This window comes from Drosophila subpulchrella, chromosome 2L (genome assembly GCF_014743375.2).
Source record: "Drosophila subpulchrella strain 33 F10 #4 breed RU33 chromosome 2L, RU_Dsub_v1.1 Primary Assembly, whole genome shotgun sequence".
Taxonomy (NCBI): Eukaryota; Metazoa; Arthropoda; class Insecta; order Diptera; family Drosophilidae; genus Drosophila; species Drosophila subpulchrella.
In genome coordinates, this window is record NC_050610.1 from 14,554,687 (window position 1) to 14,576,809 (window position 22,123).

Sequence of the window (22,123 nt, forward strand, 5' to 3'; positions counted from 1 at the left end):
AAAATACCGTAAATTATACAAAATGTATTTTTGAAAATTTAAAATACTTAGTTTGTACTAATTAAATTTACCATTGGTACAAATTTAAAACATATTTTTACCTTATCCTCAAATGATAATTTTTGATAAAACGATAGAAATGTAATTTTAATAATGTTCGAATTTATCGATATTGCTATGTTATCTTTTCGGCCTCGCCCCTCATTTCAAAGCACAATGCTGTTGGTCGACGATTTTTATTTTCGTCGAATGCTTCAAAGGTGAACACCACTTTATAGCGTCCTCTCAAATTGGCATTACGTATGTTTGACAGACTCAAATTCATCATAAACGGCTTAAATACCCAAACGGTCTGAAAGAAGAACCATTGTTGAACTTCTAGGCATGAAAAGGACCATAGCTATACTCACTCCTTTCGTTGTTATGCACTTTTCTTGAAGCTCCTCGCGGTTCACAATGTTTCCAAACCAATATTTAAACCACAACAGATTTTCATTGAAAACAATAGAGCAAAGGTCCGGCGTATAATAATTGATAACTGTCGGTTCCCAAGTGCCTCGGTCGTAGTGCATTATATGGAACCTGGCCTGAAAAGGCAAAACTTTTGAGTGCTCAGTAGCTTTTAATTCAGGAGTAGTAGAATACAGTAAGGAGATCAGTGCGCGGAAAATCCCATTTTGTGGTGATATTCCCTGACACGTGAATGCCGTCCTCATCCTGTTCGAAAACCATATTATCCATGTTGAAGGCGTCGTAGACTCCAATGGACCCTGGTGCACCATCCGTGCAGGACGAATAAATGTCCGGGTCCTCAAACAGCAGTCGGTATTCGGCTGCCTGAATACTGGCTCCACTTATACCGAGAATCAGTAATATTGTAAGCATTTTTGTCTGCCAACCGATCGTTGAATCGACCTTATATAGCAAATTGGAGTGGGCGGCAATGTCATAGATAATTGCGGGTTAACGTAAGCGTTACACCAAATAAGATCTTCATCTAACGAAACAAAAATATATATAACTAAAAATAAAATGATTTATTATATAAATTAAAACAAACGCAAAATTTTATGTAGTATTGACATTTTTTGATTCGTAGAATTTTTTTTGAAAGAAGTATTAGGCTTAAAAAAAAACTTAGAAATTAAGATTGGGTTATGGAAAATATCTATTTTCATGGTTCAGGAGTAATACGTTCGCTATTTTTCGTTCAGGCAAAGTTCTAACTTTCACTAAAACGTGATCAAATCCTAAAAAATGTTTTAAAATTGGGATCGCCGTCCCTTACTCGGCTAGTGATCCTGGTCAAGAATATACATATATGCTTTACAGGGTCGGAAACGCTTTCCATTACCTGTTTCATATTTTCCGACGGATCTAGTATACCCAAAAAATCATTTTTACACCAAATATAACAGACCTACCCCTAGATATGTTGCATTGAAGAAATGCTCCTCCAGCATCTGGTCTATGTTGCTACGGTTTCGACTAAATAAAAAATAAAGAAATGCGCCTTGGCCAGGGACCCATATTGTTGTTTGTTTTTAATATTATTATTGTGACTATGGAGTGAAATCATTTGACATTTTTGTTGTTATTTTATCTTCTCAGCACCTCCTCTAATTTCGAAACACAAGGATGGTGTTCGACGTTTGTTATTTTCGTCGAACGCTTTATAGGTGTACACCACGTTATGGCGTCCACGAATGTTGGGAATACGTAAGTTTTTGAGTGCGCACACTCATAAGGAACGGTTTAAATACCCAAACGGTCTGAAAGAAGAATCATTATAGATCTTCAAAGCTGCACGACAATGACAGTAACTATACTCACGCCTTTCGTTGTCATGCACTGTTCTTGAAGCTCCTCGCGGTTAACGATTTTTTCAAACTAATATTTAAACCAGAACATATTCTCATCGAACATCACGGCACAAAAGTCAGGTGAATAATGGTTGATAATTGTCGTTTCCCAAGTGCCTCGGTCGTAGTGCATTATATGGAACCTGGCCTGAAAAGGCTAAACGTTGTGGCTCTTATTTCAGAAGTCGTAGAAATACGAAAAGGCGATCAGTGCGTGGAAAATCCCATTTGGTGGTGATAATCCCTGACATGTGAGTGCCGTCCTCGTCCTGTTCGAAAACCATGCCATCCATGTTGAAGGCGTCGTAGACTCCAATGGACCCAGGAGGACCATCTGTAGATGTCCGGATCCTGAAACAACAGTCGGTATTCGGCTGTTATTAATATTCAATATTATTAGAATTTTAGACGGCCAAATGATCGTTGGTTCGGCCTTATATAGATAGTTGCTGTGGGCGGAAAAACCTCAGATAATTGCGGGTTAGCGTTAGCGTTACAACTTCCATATTCCTGAATACAATCTCATATCCTCTCAGCAGGAACGGCGATTATCGTGCTTTTCATTTTGTTTGTAGATAAATAAATCAAATATTAAATAAAACACATTATTTTAATTGGAATGATTACCTTGTCAGGCTAAGGAACTGTTAATATTAGTATTCTGTTGGGAACTCATATACAAACCACTTTATTTTAAATTTTCATAACATTTGTTTAAAAATATTGGTAGGTTAGGACACTTGCTTAACCTCCAATTTTGTAATTGCATGCACATAGTTCCGTACGCCAGCCCCTAAATGTCACAGTCATTAGGCCATATTCCGGCGCCGCGAAATCCCGCCCAGACCTTAGCAGTTACCATCTTAGTGAGAAGCGAAAGTAACCGAACCGATTGGGTGTGACCAGCAGGTGGCCATGCCTCGTCTAACTAACCATATGCATGTTGTCCTTTGTTGGGGGAGGTCTGCCCTGCTCCTCCTGTGTCCCCGATCCTTTCGGTATGTAAAGTGAGTGGGTCTTTATCCTGAGGCACGCGGCACCGCACCCAGTTTCTTGGATTCGAGTCGAGTTTGTTGTCATTTTCGCATTCATATTCGCTGTGGATGAATCAGGAGCGGATTTTTAAAAATGCGGGTCAGACATTAACCTCAAAATTATTCAAGCCATTTTTGAAAATAGTATACAAAAAGCAGACAAATGAAAATATCTGGAAACATATTTGAGAGCTTTCTCTTCTTGAAAAATATAATTTTTCTCAAATTTCATTAGTTATTACTTAAATATTTTTGAACAACTTTCAAAATATCAACTTGTTAGGAAACTTGTTTTTATGAGGAACGTTTTATGCAAGAAATATGTTTATGCCAATGATTTAAGTAAAACTATGATCCTTCTGAATATAAAATCCTTCCCTGGTTTTAGTAAAATATCTATCATTGCCTTTTCACGCTCCAGGCTTCATTTATCCAAGGGGATGGCTCTTTTGTTTGTTATTTTACAAGTTAGCCATTTTGCCGCCACACGGCTACACCTCCACGTTTTATTTTTTTTAGAGGGAGTGTGTAGCCGCGCCTCCCTTACCAAGTTGTTCGGTGGGCCAGGCCAGTTCGGACCAGTTCCTGGGCCAGCAGTCGGAACTGAATTGGCAAAACGGCCGGACGTGTTTCGGGAGCAACGCCACACACGGTTCCAGCACCTGGTAGAGCTCATAAATCAGCCAGAAAATGGATGACAATACGGAATTCTTACACGAAATGTGGCTGGAAAGTGTGGTCATAGGGAGCTTTCGAGTGTGGCACATTATAGCCGCCGTCCTAGGCGTTTTCTTGTTAATTAGTGAGTAGATAGGGACATTGTATGGGACCCAATCTAATTGAACCCATCGTGCAGTGATTATGGTATGCTGCTGTATTCGCTTCCGGATCCCACGCACCAAACAGGAAATCGAGGCGGACTACCAGCGCAAACAGATCACAAAGAAGTTTCGCGAGAAGCTGCAGCAGATCAAGAACTCCGAGATGGACGACATGGACCTGCAGAAGGGTGAGCAAATTGATCCACCATCTCATTACCACCGTACCCACATATATGCATACACACCGTCGTCGCGTAGAGGTCCTGTGTACCAACTGTCCCAGTTTCGTTGTCACCCTAATGCGAGCCAAGCCCTTTTCCTGTCTGGTGCTCCTCCTACCCATCCAGCCCATCCATTTCCCAACCGCACGAACTCACGCATTTGTATATACCAAATGATAAACGACTCCTCCAGCTGGCTCCTCTTGTTGCACGCTAGTTAATGCCACACTGAAGAAAAGGTGATTTCTAAAGTCAGGAATGAAGTTCGCAAATTAAAATAGGTTACTTTGAAGATGTAGATGTTAATTTGTAGTTTATAACCTAGTTTAAGTCTAGCATGCGGAGAAGAAAATGTAGTTTAAGGAGGTAAAAGAATAGGTTAGCTGGAACATATATTAAAATGCTTAATTTTTGAAATCCCAGAATCAATCCCCAATGATTTCGATAGAAAAAAAGGTTCATATTTCAATACTAACTCAATTTGTTTAATTATGCATTTCTAACTACCAGAATGTTCTTATATAAATATAAACGGGCTCTAAAACAATGTTGAAGTTATAAAAGTTAATTAAAATATTACAACTTGTACTTTCCATTTATGTTTAATCTAGGTTGCTTTCGTTATAATTAAATCAAAGCCTTCTTTAATTTCGAATGATTTTCCCCAGTGTTTAGCCTATTACTCACTCTCTCTATCCATCTCGCCCTGCCGCTTCTCTATCATAGCACTTGCTTATATCAAATTGGAACAGTACGATGATCCCTAAACTAAAGGCCCTGTAAATTCACCCGCACTCTGTACAAGCTATCGGAAGTACTTAAGCAGCAAACCCTCTATCGCATAAAACACTACCACTGTAAGTAGCACAAGCCACAATATATCAGTTAAATGATGCCCTCAGTTTTAACTTAGTTTATCAATTAATAACTACTTTCAGTTTGTGCCCGCATCCAGAGCGACTATCTGAATTTCCAGGCCAGCGTGGAGAGCATGAATGAGAAGCAGAATGTTAAATTTAAGATCTAAGTGCCTGTTATAGTATTGTGCATCCTTAAGCGAAATGTTAGAAACCTAATGCCTTATAGTATGGAATTATAAGTTAATAAACTAGAAAAAGCAACACATTCATCTAATGAAAAGCTAAAGAGTAAAAGATGTGCTTGTATATTTTATATTGCAATTTGATTTTCTCGTTTTTATTAATTCCGATTGATGTATCAAAGGTTTGTTAATATTTGCAGTACGTTTTTAAATGCGTTTTCTACACATATAGGCTAATTGCGGGGATGAATCCTCCATTGCGACTATATAACAAGTTGGTGGCATCCCTTAGTCGTGTTGCTCGTTTTGACATGGTAGTTTTAGTTCTCATGTTGCACTTAAGTTTAGGGTTTATTGGTTTAAAATGCGGTTCTGCTGTGACGCTGACTCGGCTAATGACTGTAACAAATTGGCGGAGACACGGACTTTGACGATGACTCGACACAAAACACACACAATTAATTTATTAACGCGTAACTATTAATTCTTTGTTCATTATTTTGCTGAGCTTACATTTAGCCTTAAGGTTCTGTTTTGGAATACTTTGTTTTGTTATCTTGTTTAGTTGATGCTGAATTTTCCATTGCTTGGCCAAAATTATGTTCGGATTTCGCATTTAAATACAAAATTTATTTTTTTATATTTATATAAAAACAACTAAATATACTGCACACATCATTCGATGCGTTTGAAAGTTCTCCCCCTGCAAGCAAAAAAAGAGTAAGTATCTAAGGCAGTATTGTAGGAAATGCAATACTCACGTTATAGTTTTCTTCTCCGTGTTTTTCGGCTCGGGCCTTGCACGATTTAGCACCTTGAGGAAATCCGAGGTTTTTGCACGCATGCGCGAATGAATGTAGGCCTTTGAACACTGTTTTAAAATAGTATGTTAAATGGTATGATAAACAAAGAACTTCAGAAAACTCTCACCTTAATGTGGTAGTGCAAATAATCTCGGAACATGTGAATAAGGTTAATGGTATTGTCCCTTGTTTCTTTGTTGGTATGTCGAGGGAAGAGTACTGCAAAAAATAAGAAACATAAAATATTATTAAAATGCAATGAACCAATTCGGTATTTCGATAGCTCTGATACTCTTGTACACGAACACAAGTCGTCTGCTGTAATATAAATTATTACTCAGGATGCCGTTCGTCTATCTAGTTTCTTTTGGAGCATTTGAGACACAAATTTTAAAACTTCCAAAATATGCCACTTTCACTCCTAATCCCTGTGTGCAATATAAAACTATTGTACACAAACACAAGTCATCTGCTATAATATGAATAATTATTCAGGATGCCGTTCGTCTATTTGGTTAATGTTGGAGCATTAGAGACACAGATCATTGAAAATTTGTAAATATGCCACTTTGACTCCCTGGGATATATTTTTGAATAGTTGTGCCCGAAACAAATCATCAAAGACAATAGATGATTGTCAAGGATAATTTAATCGAAACAATTAGTCTCGGAGCGTTGTAGACACGAAAATAATTTTATTGCTCTTAACATGTAAACTTTGTCTCCTTGGGGAAGAGTCTAAAATGCCCTGAAAATAGTTTCAAGGTTTTGTACACAAACACAAGTCATCTGCTATAATATGATGATTATTCAGGATGCCGTTCGTATATCGAGTTGATATTGGAGCATTTGAGACACAGATCAAATGATTAGTTTAAAATATGCCACTTTCACTCCCTAATATATTGCAATATTGTGCCCAATACAAATCATCAAAGACAATAGAAGATTGCCAAGGACGATTTAATCGGAACAATTAGTCTCGGAGCATTGTAGACACGAAAAAGATATTACTGTCCTTAACATGTAAACTTTGTCTCCTTGGGAAAGAGTTTTAAACGTCTTGGTAATAATTTCAGAGTTTTACTGTACACAAACACAAGTCATCTGCTATAATATGATGATTATTCAGGATGCCGTTCGTATATCGAGTTAATTTTGGAGCATTTGAGACACAGATCAAATGATTAGTTTAAAATATGCCACTTTCACTCCCTAATATATTGCAATATTGTGCCCAATACAAATCATCAAAGACAATAGAAGATTGCCAAGGACGATTTAATCGGAACAATTAGTCTCGGAGCAGTGTAGACACGAAAAAGATATTACTGTCCTTAACATGTAAACTTTGTCTCCTTGGGAAAGAGTTTTAAACGTCTTGGTGATAATTTCAGAGTTTTACTGTACACAAACACAAGTCATCTGCTATAATATGATGATTATTCAGGATGCCGTTCGTATATCGAGTTGATATTTGAGCATTTGAGACACAGATCAAATGTTTAGTTTAAAATATGCCACTTTCACTCCCTAATATATTGCAATATTGTGCCCAATACAAATCATCAAAGACAATAGAAGATTGCCAAGGATGATTTAATTAGTCTCGGAGCATTGTAGACACGAAAATTATACTACTGTCCTTAACATGTAAACTTTGTCTCCTTGGAAAAGAGTCTAAAACGCCTAGGTAATAATTTAAAGCTTTTACTGTACACAAACACAAGTCATCTGCTATAATATGATAATTATTCAGGATGCCGTTCGTATATCGAGTTGATATTGGAGCATTTGAGACACAGATCAAATGTTTAGTTCAAAATATGCCACTTTCACTCCCTGAAATATATTCTTGTAATATTGTGCCCGAAACAAATCATCCAAGATAATATAAGATTGCCAAGGATGATTTAATAGGAAGAATTACTCTCGGAGCATTGTAGACACAAAAAGATACTATTGCCCTTAGCATGTAAACTTTGTCTCCTTGGGAAGTGCCTTAAAGTGGTTGGTAATAATTTAAGCGTTTTACTGTACACAAACACAAGTCATCTGCTATAATATGTTAATTATTCAGGATGCCGTTTGTCTATAGAGTTAATTTTGGAGCATTTGAGACACAAATCAAAAGTAAATTTTAAAATATGCCACTTTGACTCCAAAGGAAAAACTACTGTATAATTGTTCACGAATTTATTTATCTGTAGACATATAAGATAATGCCCAAGATGATTTTAACGATACAGTTGATATTGGAGCATTGTAGACACGAAAAAGTTAAAACCACTTTAACATGTAAACTTTGGCCCCAGATTAAGTGTAGTAATAGTAGTAGTAGTTGTGAAAAACTTGCATAAAATGTACCATTTCCTGTTCAACATATATCTTTGCCATACATAACTTAAACAAAGTATTGATCAAACCTACCGAATGTGACATAGCCGATATTGTCGCCCACCCTGGCGTCAGTGTTGGCCAATTCCAGTGGCGGTTCGCGGTGCGAGAAGAGCACTTGCGGCGCTGTGTGCGAGGCACGTCGTCCTTCTCTCAATTCCTGCATGAACACTTTGCCGATAATGACGTCGTCCTCGTCCCGGAAAATGGTGCTAAAGACGACGGTGACACGATCGGGCTTGGCCTCCACATACCTGCGAAACGGAAAGAGTTTGTAAGCTCACTCTCTATCACTGCACTCATTTTTCTGGCTTACAAAGTCTCATCGTTGCGGTAGTTAATTACGGCACGCTTTTGGCCCTCTTCCCCCTGCTCCTGGTAGTCAAAATACTTTTCAAAAACGGAGGCGAAGCAGTTGCGCTTCAGCAGTCCAATTCTCTTTGCGATTTGCTCGCAGTCCTCGGGGATCTCCTCCAGATTAATAAGTACAGAAACATTGTAGCCTGCAATAAGCAGAGAGTAATTAACTTCTTTAAAAGCCGAAGTTTAGCTGTGGTTGCATGAACACACCTTCTTCCGTGTCTGTAAGCAGACTGCCATATTCACGCTTCAGTAACTCGTCGGCTCCATGCTCTTGCAGCTGTTTGTAGAACTTCAGCGATATGCTGATCTGTTTTGCAGAAAAGTCAGAAATCAGTAAGGGTATTATTCGCAATGAATATTTTAGTGAAAACATACCCGAACTTTTGTTTTATCGCCATTCACATTGGAAATGTGATAGAGCACGCCGTCAAAGTCTGCTATCCGTATATCTATCGATTCTGGCTTCAACCTGGAAAAATAATTCAAAAGTAAACGTATAAGATCGATTGCTTATTAGTCATGCTCCCACAGTCCACCGTATCTTATCTGAAATCCCCGATTACAGTTGAATATCTTTTAAATAGAAACCAAAAACAAATATAAATACATGGACATATGTGTTTGCGAACCCAATTTTCCGTCTTATTTCTGTTCAATCAAACGGATATCAGCTTGCCTTTTAATTATATTTATACTTTCGGGAGAAACTCACACACAAAGTAGAAAGAATTCTAAATTATGCCATAATATAGCTCCCAATAAACTAGTTGTACACAAACTTTAACCGTCTGTTGTAACATATAATATAACAGGATGCATTTTTACTATGATAGAATATTTGAGAAAATATGATAATATCCAAGATGGTTGTAGATACGGAAAGTAAAAGAAACTTCAGATTGTAAATTTGTTCTAAACTTTTTGGCTATTGTAGACGAACACAAGTCATCTGTTTTAATATAAGTAATTAAACAGGATGCCGTTCGACTATCTAGTTAATATTGGAGCATTTGAGACACAGATCAAAACAAGATTTTAAAATGTGCCACTTTGACTCCATTGTTGAATTAATATCTAAATGTGAACGAATGTATTTATCTGTGAAAATATGATAATATCCAAGATGATTTAAGCGTTACACTTAATATCGGAGCATTGTAGACACGGAAAATAAAAGGAACTTTAGCATGTAAACTTTTTCTCCATTTACCCTTTTAATACTTGTATGCCTATTGTACACGAACACAAGTCATCTGTTTTAATATAAGTAATTAAACAGGATGCCGTTCGTCTATCTAGTTACTATTGGAGCATTTGAGACACAGATCAAGAAAACATTTTAAAACGTGCCACTTTGACTCCAATGAGAATTAATGAATTATTATCAAAATGTGAACGAATGTATTTATCTGTGAAAATATGATAATATCCAAGATGATTTAAGCGTTACACTTAATATCGGAGCATTGTAGACACGGAAAATAAAAGGATCTTTAGCGTGTAAACTTTTTCTCCATCTAACCTTCTATTAATTTGCAATTGTACACGAACACAAGTCATCTGTTTTAATATGAGAAATTAAACAGGATGCCGTTCGTCTATATAGTTACTATTGGAGGATTGGAGACATAGATCAAAGGTATTCATATTTGCAACTATGCCACTTTTACTCCACAAAAAGCTCAGTGGGTAGTTGTGCAGGAGACAAACCATCTTTGGCAATATAATAGATTAACCATGATGATTCACACATACAGTTAATTTTGGAGCATTGTAGACACGAAAAAGAAAAGATTTGACCTTTAACATGTAAACTTTGTCTCCCGAGAAAGTATTTCTTGATCTAACTCTGATAGTGCAAATGTAGTCGAACACAAGTCATCTGCTATAATATGATGATTATTCAGGATGCCGTTCGTCTTTTGAGTTGATATGGGAGCATTTGAGACACAGATAAAATATTAATTTTCATAAATGCCACTTTGGCTCCAACTGACTGGCCGAAACTATTTATCTTTAAAAATATAATACATTGATCAAAATATCATAGGAGCATCGTAGATACTACAAAAACAGGGATCTTGGTCTTTATAAGCCTTCAGAACAAATGTACACGAACACAAGTCATCTGTTATAATATGATTGATTATTCAGGATGCCGTTCGTCTTGATAGTTTGGTGTTGGAGCATTTGAGACACAAATAGCAGGATGGTCGCAATATATGCCACTTTGACTCCAAAGTATGAAAGCCCTAAATCGATTGTAGAAAATTTGTACACGAACACAAGTCATCTGCTATAATATGATGATTATTCAGGATGCCGTTCGTCTTGATAGTTTTTTATTGGAGCATTTGAGACACAAATAGCAGGAAGGTCGCAAGATATGCCACTTTGACTCCAAAGTATAAGAGCCCTATAACGTTTGTAGGATATTTGTACACGAACACAAGTCATCTGATATAATATGTTTGATTATTCAGGATGCCGTTCGTCTTGATAGTTTTTTATTGGAGCATTTGAGACACAAATAGCAGGAAGGTCGCAAGATATGCCACTTTGACTCCAAAGTATAAGAGCCCTATAACGTTTGTAGGATATTTGTACACGAACACAAGTCATCTGATACAATATGTTTGATTATTCAGGATGCCGTTCGTCTTTTGAGTTGTTATTGGAGCATTTGAGACACAAATAGCATATTGCAAAATATGCCACTTTGACTCCAAAACATATAAACCTTATACAGTTTGTGCGGTATTTGTACACAAACACAAGTCATCTGTTATAATATGATTGATTATTCAGGATGCCGTTCGTCTTAAGCAATTCGTATTGGAGAATTTGAGACACAAATGGAAAGATCTCCGAAGTATGCCACTTTGGCTCCCTGAAACAAATTATTTAACTCATTCTTTTAAAATAGGTTAGGATAGTCTAATACATTCAAAAAGTGTTTGTTCTTAATAACATTCACAATATTCATCGCCAATAAACCTACATAAATATTACTATGAGTAATGAAAGTTCACCGCTATATCTAAGCTTTAATATCAAGCGTTTTGCAAAAGTTTGATCATTTATCGAAGCCCGATTCCCTTGACATAGAAGTTGTTAATCATCATCGACTGTTTTGGGGATTACGGAGTGAAGTAAACTATTATCAATAGCCTAGGACATAACATAGAACATAAGTGGGGCTTTGGAGAAATCCCACGCTTGCATGTTAGATGAGTCAGTTCTATACATATGATGCACCAGAGATGCGATAAACGGGTTGTAATGAATTAACAAATGCGCTGTCAACGGAAGGGGGGGTGCACTGTACTTGGGTACGAGTGTGGAAGGGAGAGAGCTGCAGCGATGAGTGTTCCAAGGCTGGAACTACACCCAAATTTATTATTCCCCAAGGAGGGAGCGGGTGCGAGCGAGAGAGGGGGCCACACTGCGAAACTGATAACAAAGCCGACTGGTGATAACGGCGGGGAATGCAGAAGATAAACCAAAATGGTGGAAATTGGGAACGGAACTGGAAACTTACCCCGCCTGGGCATTACGGTATTTGACCAGCAGCGTCTCCTCGATAATCCGATTATTGATTTCCAGTAGGATCATGGCGGTTTAAATTTACTGCTATTTTTGTGCCAAATGCGATGACAAATTTTATGACGTTGACTGCCGCTGCTGCTGGTGCTTCTTCTTCTGCCGCTCCCTGCGCTCTTTCTGCGCCAACTGTTTCTTCGACTGCCGCCGCTGAGTGCGAGTGAGACGGGGCGCAGCTCCAACTCACCAATACTGGCGCATGACGGGCGTTTTAATGAATCAACAACAAAAAATGGGCGCTGATGTCGGCTTTTTTGGTCCGTCACACAAACGCACGCACACACAGAGGCGAATTCCAATGCTCACGCACACAGCCGCATCCGAAGTGGCGTTAAAATCAGTTTTCTCCTCTTTTCCCACCTTCAATTTTCAATCGCCTGGGCTTTGTTGCACTACGGATGCAGTGGAAAATCGGTCTCAGACCGTAATACTTATTAAATTATAACAAAACGTGGGTGGAAAACGGGAGCACGCTGCCGTATTTTCTTCGCTCACAGCGTTGCCAGGTCGCACAATAGAGATGGTGCAAAATCAGCGATGGCACCATCGAGGCATCGATGTCAATGCGACTATCGATGTAATCGGGTCACAGAAATATATGAACAATTAAACTTAAAAAAAAACAGGTCTAGTAACAAACTAAAAATAAATGCTCACATAATTTTAAAACTTACATTTAAGTTAATGTTTTCAAACTTTGTACATAAATAATTATTCAGAAAATGACCATATTATTTAGTACACCTGGCAGCCCTGTTTTTTGAGCCGGAACTAAAGTCAATCGACTATCGATATTTCCCGCCGGGCTGCCGGACCGTCGAAAATAATTAATAACAAATAATAGCGAAAATCAATGGACGACGGCGAGTTGATTAAATTGATAGAGAGTCACCCGATCCTGTACGACAAGGACAGCGCCAGGAGCGTTAAAAATGCGGCCCAGAAGGATGCGGCCTGGAAGGCCATCTCCCAGAAGTTGGGCGCCTCCGAGAGAGCGTGCATTACGCGCTGGAAGAGCATTCGCGATCGTTTCGGCAAGGAGTTCCGTCGCTTCCAGGAGCGACCCGATGAGCCCACCTACTGGGACATGTTCCCGCGCCTGCTCTTCCTCAAGGATCACTACAAGCAAGGACTGGCCCGGAACGAGAGCCTGGACGGAATGCGCTTTGAGCCAAGGGAGCGAAAGAAGCGGCCAAAAGTGGACATAGAGCAGGAGAAACGGAGGAGGGACGAGGATGAGGAGGACTGCCAGGATGACCTGCTCAACGAACAACTCATTGAGCTGGTCAAGATGCATCCGGTGTTGTATGACCGCCACAAGATCAGGGTCTCCAAGAACCTGGCGGCCAAAAACGAAGCCTGGCGGGAAATTTCCGAGAACTTGAATGTGTCGGGTGAGTTTGGGTTCCCCATCTTAGCCTTCAGTTTTTAATATCCTTGATTTAACCAGAGGAACTTTGCTACAACCGCTGGAAAAAGCTGCGCGATCGCTTCGCCCGGGAATACCGCAGTCAGCAGATCAATCAGGCCACTCCAATCACGTGGAGGTACTTCAATGAGCTCCTCTTCCTGGGCCGACACTTTCGCAAGGGAGTCCCTCTGGTTTTGGAGAACATCAAACGGCGCGGGCGACCGCCAAAGTCCAGCATTCCGTCGGGGAATCCCAGCAAGCAGCAGGAGGGTATGGTGATCTCCAGTGGCGAGCAGATCTGGGGCGCCGACTATCCCTACAGCACGGATAACGACGAGCTGGAGGATGATCTGGAGCTGGCCTACGACGAGGAGATAGAGATCCTGTCCGAGACAGAGCAGGCAACGCCCTATGACTTCATTCTCAGCGAAGCCACGCCTTCCCAGGAACTGGAGCCACCACAGCAGCTTCATGTGACCACTACTACGCCGGCCATGACCGAGGAGATTATCCACACTATCGACAGAGCAAACCCCGTAGTAGAGGAAACGTCCCCTCTTGCAGAGGACTCTGCAACGCCCGCCGCCACCTCCGATAAACTACTGACTACCGTGATAGCCAACATGGAGACCGTTCTACAGCAATCCCGAGAGCTGCAGGCCCAAATCCATCACGAGCAGGAGCAGGAGCGGGAACAGCGAAGTGCCACGCCGGCCAACGGCTTGCTGGCCAAAGCTCACATGCTGTTGGACGGCCTGAGTCCTTTGGAACGGGCAAATGCCGAGCGCAAGATTGTGCAGTTTCTGTGCCAGTGCCAAATAAAAGCGTTGGACGGGGAGGAAATCGAGGATGTCGCACCTTGCCAGGTGATTAACTGACAAATTATTGCCTAGGGTTCCTATTTAGTTAGCTGTAAATATATACATGTTGGTGAGCAGCAATCTCTATTAAAGTATTATAAGTCCATGTTAATCATTTTTATTTTAAATTAGTTTTTAAACCACCAGTGTTGGAAAGCGTAGATATACATGTGTAATCGAACCTATCGTTATCAGACGTTGGCCGCTAGAGGGCGCTGAAATATTCAAAACCGAGTCCGTTAGGCGGATTCAAAAGCAGACCAAAATAAATAAAATGCCGCCCACGCCGGCACCATTTATTGCAATTAATAACGAACAAATTCACGCACACGCAGCAGATGGATAAACAAATCGGTTGGCGTGCAATGGCCGTTGAGAAGTGCGAGTGCCAAGAGATTTTCGATCCGCTTAGTTGCCGCCTCCGGTTCACACGGTGCAGTTGCTCGCAGTCTGAAAGATACGGATCCCCGAATCTGAATCGGGATCTCTAGTTGTGCGTCAAAGAGCGCCGCCGAAAAGCTGAAAATTATTAACATAATAAACGGGAGCGCTTTTTAAGTGCCTGCGAATGGTTCCACTCGGGCATAAACTAGTTTTTTGTGTAAATAAACGAAGCGCACGGCAAGCGTTTGAAGTTCTGGCCGGGATCCGGATTCCCCGCGTGGAATGTATGGCATTAGGGGATAGGCGAGAGCGTGCGCCCATTGTTGTGACACCTGCAGGCCCATCCTCCTCATAAACCCAAGCCCCGTATCGCTGTTCCATGAGTTGGTGGCCATTAGCTCAATCATCGGCAGTGGAGGCGGCACCCTGGTGGTCCTTTGTACTGCCATAATAGTTCCATTCTTTGTTGACACACACGTGAGTACACTTGGAGATATAATACGGAGAAATGTTATTTTCGGTTGGATAAAAATGTATATTGTTATATAGTCTTTTATTTAAAACATGTTCGTAAACTTTTTTTGATAGTTTATATTATTTAAGAAATATATAATACGTTAAAAAATATTATTTACTATGATTTCGCTTTTAAATAATACTAAATATTGTTTTAAATATTTCATTTAATAATAAAGTTACTTAAACCATTACAATTTATATTTTATTAAGCTGATTGTTAAAATATAATATGTAACTTAGAATGTTGATGCATTTTTTTCACTGCGCTGTATAGTGACAGTAATTCATATGCAGCTATCCATCGCTGGCTTTATATTTTTAAAGCTCAAATGCAAATGTCGCAGTCGCATTTAAAGTTCACTTCAGCCGCAGACCTTTGACCTGACCCCGAATCACCTCGGGCAACGTGGGTGGCACCCTTTACAGAGCTGCCACTTTGTCACATCATTGGAGGTCGAATCATCAATCACTATGGCCATGGGTGGATTTTCCATATCTCCCCTTTCCTCCCCCTACACTGTTCTATTTTCCACTTGCAATTGTCTGTAAAGAGAATTTGTATAATTGGCAATTGCCGCGGATTTACTCGATTGCAGAGACCAAATAATATTCAGCATACGCCGTGTGTGCCAAATTAATTGTAATACATTTCGCCGCATTGCCACACACTCGCGCACTCGAGGGGTGCTATATATATAACATATATTTTATATATATATATAGAGTAGAGAGATTCGCATAACAATAAATCCAAACTGAACATTTGCGGCGCTTTGCACTTTGGAGCACTGAGTTCCCTGAATTGTCTGTAAATTTGTGAATTTGCCATGGCTTTCCTCTCACTATAAGTGTGTGTGTGTTTTGAACATTGTTTTTGGCATACAAGTGTAGCAGAAATTGCAATAAATGCCTTAGTATGTGTACTGGCCCCCCTTCGAGGGCTGTAAAGTAATTTGGATTCTCGCAACTAAGGAATTCAGAAATGTTCATTGAAGAAATCAGCGTAGTCATGATAAATATGGTTTCTTAATCAAAGCTGACCTATGTATGCATAATAGGAATAATATAATATAAAGTGATTATGATAGCAAAGTAACTGTGGGAAACCAATTCATGAAAATATTTAGATTTATTTTTTATAATAATAAATACTTGCAAATGACATGGCAAATTTGTAAGCAAAAAATATTTTTTTTTGGGTCTTAAATTTTTAAATCTGTATACAAATATACATACACATTTTAGAAATCTTAAGACTTAAAAAAAAGATCAATTCTAATAAAATTTTTCTTGAGTATCTACTATGTATGTTCAGGATTTATTTTTTATATTAATAAATATTTACAAGAAACCTGGCAATTGTGTGAAAAAAATATTATATTAAGGTCTTTAATTTATAAATCATTAAATAAAAATACATACGTACACATATTTAATCTGAAACAAGAGCTTTAAATTTAAATCAAATCTTTTGTGAGTAATTACAGAAATCAATATGTTCAGGATATTTATAAGAAAATATTATTTTGGGTCTTACATTTCAAAAAAAAATTAAGCTAATTGAAGTTTTTAAAATAAAGTAGTTAATATAGATTAGCCAATTATGGTATTTTAGTTTGCACAACTCTCGTGACTTGAACGAAACGTTATAATTATTATAATAGCACAATCAAATCCTAGTTTTTTTTACAAAAAAGTTGAATCGATTAGAAGTTTTTGCACAACCCTCGTTGTTGTGACTTGAACGTAACACATTACGTATACGTGATGGGCAAACACTTTTCCGCTTTCCCCCTTTTCCGTGTATGCGTATCGCTTTGCCCTTCGGTAGGCTGCAGTGCAGCAACATTTTTTTACGGCTGTTCTGTTGCGACATGTTTTGCATGGCCGAAAAACAAAAATACGGGGCCCCAGTACAAAAGTTCAAACACTGTTGCAAACAATTTGCAATAAAATTGAATGCAAAAACCAAGGGAGTGACAGGGAGGAGGGGTAACAACAGCGGTGGCCAAAACTCAATCATGTGGCCAGTGGAGTGGGTCACTAAGTGGCCCTGCCCCCCTTTTGCTCAACCTTTGTTTGGAGCTTTGAACCTTGGCGCCATTTCGCTGACCGGCCCAGCCAGGCGCATAAATTTCCCATCGTCTTTCGACAGAGAGGAAAAGCGGGGAAAGACAAGGCGGTGGGAAAGCCGAAGGCTGCAGTTCAAAAGACTCGCTTGGCAAAAGTTCAGATCAAACTTTCGTCTTGTTCTTGCGCTTTTCGACTCGTTTCAGTGCTCGCTCCTGAATTTTGCCATCTCGGCAGCAATGACCTACAAAAGCATTTAAAATTTACGACTTGGAGGCGATTCTGCCTCGAGATGAATGAAGACAAACTGCAGAAATGGCCAAGGAGGAGGCGATTCTTCGGACAATGTCAGTGATGCCGGTCAATTGGGAAAGAAAAAGGAAAATGATTACGCTTTTTATAGACTACAATAAAAAGGATAACTATCCGTAGCTTTATTTACGGTTCCCAGAGAGTTCCTCTGAAGTAGTCCTCACATTTAGTAATTTTCTTCTCAAAATAAGATGTATACCATAAGTTTGATAACATTTATATTATAAAATTTTGTCTTACGGCCTTGAGATTTATGAAAGAACTGATAGAAATTTAAAAAATAAATACATTAAACATTTTAAATAACCAATACAATGACAAACTGAAACTTATTTAATTTTCTCTTTTTGTCGATTAAAAGCTGATGAGTTTCTCATGAAGGATTCATAGAAAACATCAACGTTTTATTGGTGAAATTCTTATGAATTACTGATGAATGGTAATTTAGGGCTGTTTTGAATATAACAAAATAATAAAACGTAAAAGAATAATGAAAAACTTTTTGTTGAACGGTTGTAAAATTAAATACCTTGAGGCTTATTAAAGTTATTATTTTCCCTATTAGACAATAATATACAATACAATAACAAACTGAAAAATTTAATAATATCAAAAAAATTGTTTTAAATTTTTAGAAATAATATAATATATATAAAAATGAAAAACTCTTGGTTTAAACGGTTGGGAAGAAAAATATCTTGAGGGTTATTAAAGTGATTTAAGTTCCCTAATAGACAATATAATAGCAAACTGAAAGGAATAAATCGACATTTCATATAAATTGTCATACATTTGTTAAATTAATAAAATGTAAAATAATAATGGAACACCCTTTGTTGAAAAGTTAAATATCTTGAGGGCCATTAAAGTGATTACGTAGCCTAATAGAATTATTGGCCGAGTAGGCAGCTCTGTTGCTCCTGGCGACCTGACAGCTCGTTGGGACTTTTCCAAAGCGACTTGCCAAGCGTGGAAATTTGCGCCGCATGCGTCAAGTTGTTTAATTGCACTTGTGTGCAATTACATTTAAGTAAGTGAAAGGAGGAGTGCACTCTGCTGACAATTAGGTGCACACGCGTGCACAAATTAACTTTGCCAGCGCCCACGGGGCGTATGCGTAATCAGGGGTAAAGGGCCATCGTTCGTCGGGAAAACAAAAGGCTTGCCCAAAATCAGAGTGCGAAACCATATCACACTATAGAACTCTATAAATATATCTCGGGCAGGAGGTCCCGAAATATTTATACGCGCGCACATACATTCCTTCGCTCTGACTGCACGAGTTTGGCGATTTGCAATTACTTTGCTATTCTGGCAATGGTTTTTATTCTTCGCCGTCGCTGCGTCTGTGTCTGGCTGGGCTGCTGGTTTTTCCGACCGGCACCCCCACTCCCCGATTTTCCACTTCTCATTTTCCCATTCAATGGTCTATTGTCTGAGCACGCTTGGCATCGTTTCAAGAGCGCGAAATCGAATGCTTCTGCTCATTACTCATACGCAACGTGGCCCATGGCGGGAATGCGAGCTAGCAAAAAGTTTCAATCGAAAAAGCAACTAATTGCGAAATTAAACGGGGATATTCGCAATGATTGGTACTTTATATAATTAAATTATGTGTAATTTATATAAGTAATTTTATAAAAAAAAAATGTCCTCATTTTCTTCTGATTACAAAAATACAAAACCATTAAATAGTTTGAAACAGTTTTATAGCTATGACCAAAACTTATTATGATTTCCTTTGTTTTATAATTTTTACTTATTCTTTAATTTGTTTTTAAAACTTTTTTTTAAAACATTTTTGTATAATTCCCTGAAAATATGACTAATTCAATTTGCGTAAACACATTACGCAGAAGATTTATGCATTATTATCCCAGGCATTCTTTATAATCCCCAAAAATTGCCAAATTGAAAGGCAAAAGTTGCTGAATTCATAATCGCTTGAATTATACATAAATAAGCAAATTGAATGTGTTTGTAAAGGCGGCAACTGCAAAAGTTAATTATGCGCAAAGTGAAACCAAATGTTTTGGCTCAAACAGCATTGCGGGCGAGTGTCGAAAGCAAATTGAATGTAAACTGAGAAAAATGAAACACGATGAGCAGTGTGGCCATGAAGGGGGAGGCGAAGGGCCATCCATTTAATGGCCAACTGTCCGCTGGCCTCACAGAGCTCGAAATAATGTGTACGATATAGAGAGAAAATAGAGAATACATAAATCTACGGCTAGATGCTGTCTGGCTGATATAAAAAATGTATCACAAAAGCATTTCAAGTGCTCTGACAAAGGCGCTAAAAGCAAATGGATAACCAGCGGCACACATACGAACATATGAACATAAAAATAAATTAATCAATTTCATGCAGACAACAAAAGCCAAAAAAATGCGTTTGCATTTTCATCCCGAAACTTTTCCGAAAAAAGCCAATGAACTTAAAGCGTTTCTTGGCTAAATTAATGTTATAAGTTCAGGCAATTAAAGGAAATATTATCAAGAAATTCGAAACAAATATATATTTATGAGAACTGATAACACTATAATAAAATAAAATAAATAAATTCCCAGTGTTAAACAAATAAAGTAGGTGCATAAAGGTTAATAATTCCTATTAAGATAAACTGGAAACTTAAAATATAAATAAAAATATAATTTTTCTCGTTTTCCCAAATATACATATATCACATATGTTCGTACCCAAAGGTACTCAACATGACCACACCCAACAAATCAAGCAGTAGCCAAATTGGGAACAGTACCAGGCGCTCAGTAGCACTCACTGCAGATGAGAATTGCTGATCAGCATATTATAGGTCTCACTAACTCACCATCTCACCGTCACAACGATACGCTGACCCGCCAATGCAGTCAGCACATTTGCGGTGTCAGCCGAGCCAACTACGCAACTGCTACCATAATCATAATTCCGTGACCTACTTTAGACTATAGCTTACTTCACTAATCATTACACTAAACTTCCGTGTTCCAAGTAGTATATAATAATGTCTCAAATGAACAATAAATCAGTTATCAACACACCTCATAACCCCGCGGTTCTACTTCCTACCTCTAGGAATAGGGCTCGTAATACACTATCTCAACTAGCAGCTAACCACGTTAGCTCAACCTCAGCGCAGTTCAGCATCGCCTGTGGTCCGGCATTGCAGTAACCATCGTTACCATTGCCGCGACGCGATCGTCCTGCAGGTGTCTACTTCGGTTAGGCACAAACATTGGTGACCCCGACGTGATCCTTTAACAACAAAGGATCACACTCAAGCAACCCCCTTCCCACTAAAGGAACTTCAGCTTCATCCAGCTTCACAGGATACGCTTCGTCTTCCAGCGTCACAGGAACTTCAGCTTAATCCAGCTTCACAGGATTCGCTTCTTCTTCCAGCGTCACAGGAACTTCAGCTTAATCCAGCTTCACAGGATACGCTTCGTCTTCCAGCGTCACAGGAACTTCAGCTTTATCCAGCTTCACAGGATTCGCTTCTTCTTCCAGCGTCACAGGAACTTCAGCTTAATCCAGCTTCACAGGATACGCTTCTTCTTCCAGCGTCACAGGAACTTCAGCTTAATCCAGCTTCACAGGATACGCTTCGTCTTCCAGCGTCACAGGAACTTCAGCTTTATCCAGCTTCACAGGATACGCTTCTTCTTCCAGCGTCACAGGAACTTCAGCTTAATCCAGCTTCACAGGATTCGCTTCTTCTTCCAGCGTCACAGGAACTTCAGCTTCATCCAGCTTCACAGGATACGCTTCTTCTTCCAGCGTCACAGGAACTTCAGCTTCATCCAGCTTAACAGGATACTCAGCTTCATCCAGCTTCACAGGATACTCAGCTTCATCCAGCTTCACAAGATTCTTTGTTTCCAAGACACACAATATGTCTACTTCATTCATTGAGGAAACAAGTCACACAAGAATCGATTTACACAATCGATTACAAGACACCCAAAACGAGCTGCAAGGGAAAATCCAACAGCTCATTAAGAATTATGGCAAGGATTCTGCCGACCGACGCCACCGAGACGGATATTATTCCGGTAAACTAACTCAGTTAAACGATCTTTGGCAGCAGTTTTGCGACCTAGATGAAGAGGTCCAGCAAGCGGCACTACCCACTGGAAGTGAGTACTCTTCACGACTAGTAGCACTTAAAGAGCTGGTCGAAAAATATCAGAATATCTTTCTGGACAACATGCCGACTGGAAGCGGGCTTCCGAAGGCCCCCAGACGAACTTCGGCCAACATCAAGCTCGCAACAAGAGATCAAGTCAAAGGAGATTCCACAATTGACACGGTGATCCGACAGTTGCAGAGAAGATGCAACGAATTGGAGTCATCATTAACATTAGCCTCGAACGCTCCAACTGTCACCCCAGCCCTACAAAGGCACCTGGATCTCCAT

The 22,123-nt window shown here is 39.2% G+C and overlaps 5 protein-coding genes across 7 annotated transcripts in view; 3 read left to right on the forward strand and 2 right to left on the reverse strand.

Annotated features, from left to right (window-relative positions):
* Window positions 1–92: 92 nt before the first annotated feature.
* On the reverse strand, window positions 93–885 carry LOC119547670. Its single transcript, XM_037854628.1, has 3 exons — window positions 646–885; window positions 411–587; window positions 93–352 (listed from the first exon to the last, which is right to left on the reverse strand). Exons 1-3 carry the CDS (start codon window positions 883–885, stop codon window positions 176–178), a joined length of 594 nt encoding a protein of 197 aa, XP_037710556.1. The 3' UTR covers window positions 93–175.
* A 2,484-nt stretch (window positions 886–3,369) lies between these two features.
* On the forward strand, window positions 3,370–5,051 carry LOC119547671 (transmembrane inner ear expressed protein). 2 transcript variants are annotated; one of them, XR_005219239.1, is made up of 4 exons: window positions 3,374–3,698; window positions 3,753–3,905; window positions 4,665–4,795; window positions 4,877–4,996. XR_005219239.1 is itself a non-coding variant. In XM_037854629.1 (3 exons), exons 1-3 carry the CDS (start codon window positions 3,587–3,589, stop codon window positions 4,963–4,965), a joined length of 354 nt encoding a protein of 117 aa, XP_037710557.1. In that variant the 5' UTR covers window positions 3,370–3,586; the 3' UTR covers window positions 4,966–5,051. The 2 variants fall into 2 exon arrangements, 1 of the variants encoding a protein (XP_037710557.1); XM_037854629.1 differs by lacking the exon at window positions 4,665–4,795 and having other exon boundaries at window positions 3,370–3,698; window positions 4,877–5,051.
* A 62-nt stretch (window positions 5,052–5,113) lies between these two features.
* Window positions 5,114–12,650, reverse strand: LOC119547669 (actin-related protein 2/3 complex subunit 2). Its single transcript, XM_037854627.1, has 8 exons — window positions 12,085–12,650; window positions 8,919–9,012; window positions 8,751–8,850; window positions 8,497–8,683; window positions 8,214–8,434; window positions 5,911–6,002; window positions 5,742–5,851; window positions 5,114–5,683 (listed from the first exon to the last, which is right to left on the reverse strand). The coding sequence occupies exons 1-8, from the start codon at window positions 12,156–12,158 to the stop codon at window positions 5,656–5,658; spliced, it is 906 nt and encodes a 301-aa protein (XP_037710555.1). The 5' UTR covers window positions 12,159–12,650; the 3' UTR covers window positions 5,114–5,655.
* A 307-nt stretch (window positions 12,651–12,957) lies between these two features.
* LOC119545943 lies at window positions 12,958–14,693 on the forward strand. 2 transcript variants are annotated; one of them, XR_005219155.1, is made up of 3 exons: window positions 12,958–13,540; window positions 13,597–14,487; window positions 14,550–14,693. XR_005219155.1 is itself a non-coding variant. In XM_037851889.1 (2 exons), exons 1-2 carry the CDS (start codon window positions 13,000–13,002, stop codon window positions 14,433–14,435), a joined length of 1,380 nt encoding a protein of 459 aa, XP_037707817.1. In that variant the 5' UTR covers window positions 12,958–12,999; the 3' UTR covers window positions 14,436–14,529. The 2 variants fall into 2 exon arrangements, 1 of the variants encoding a protein (XP_037707817.1); XM_037851889.1 differs by lacking the exon at window positions 14,550–14,693 and having other exon boundaries at window positions 13,597–14,529.
* A 469-nt stretch (window positions 14,694–15,162) lies between these two features.
* LOC119545944 (calmodulin-lysine N-methyltransferase) overlaps window positions 15,163–22,123 on the forward strand; it is a 32,102-nt gene continuing 25,141 nt past the window's right edge. The window contains exon 1 of the mRNA XM_037851893.1: window positions 15,163–15,278. The gene's annotated coding sequence lies outside the window, so the exon portion shown is untranslated. The remainder of the gene's footprint in view (window positions 15,279–22,123) is intronic.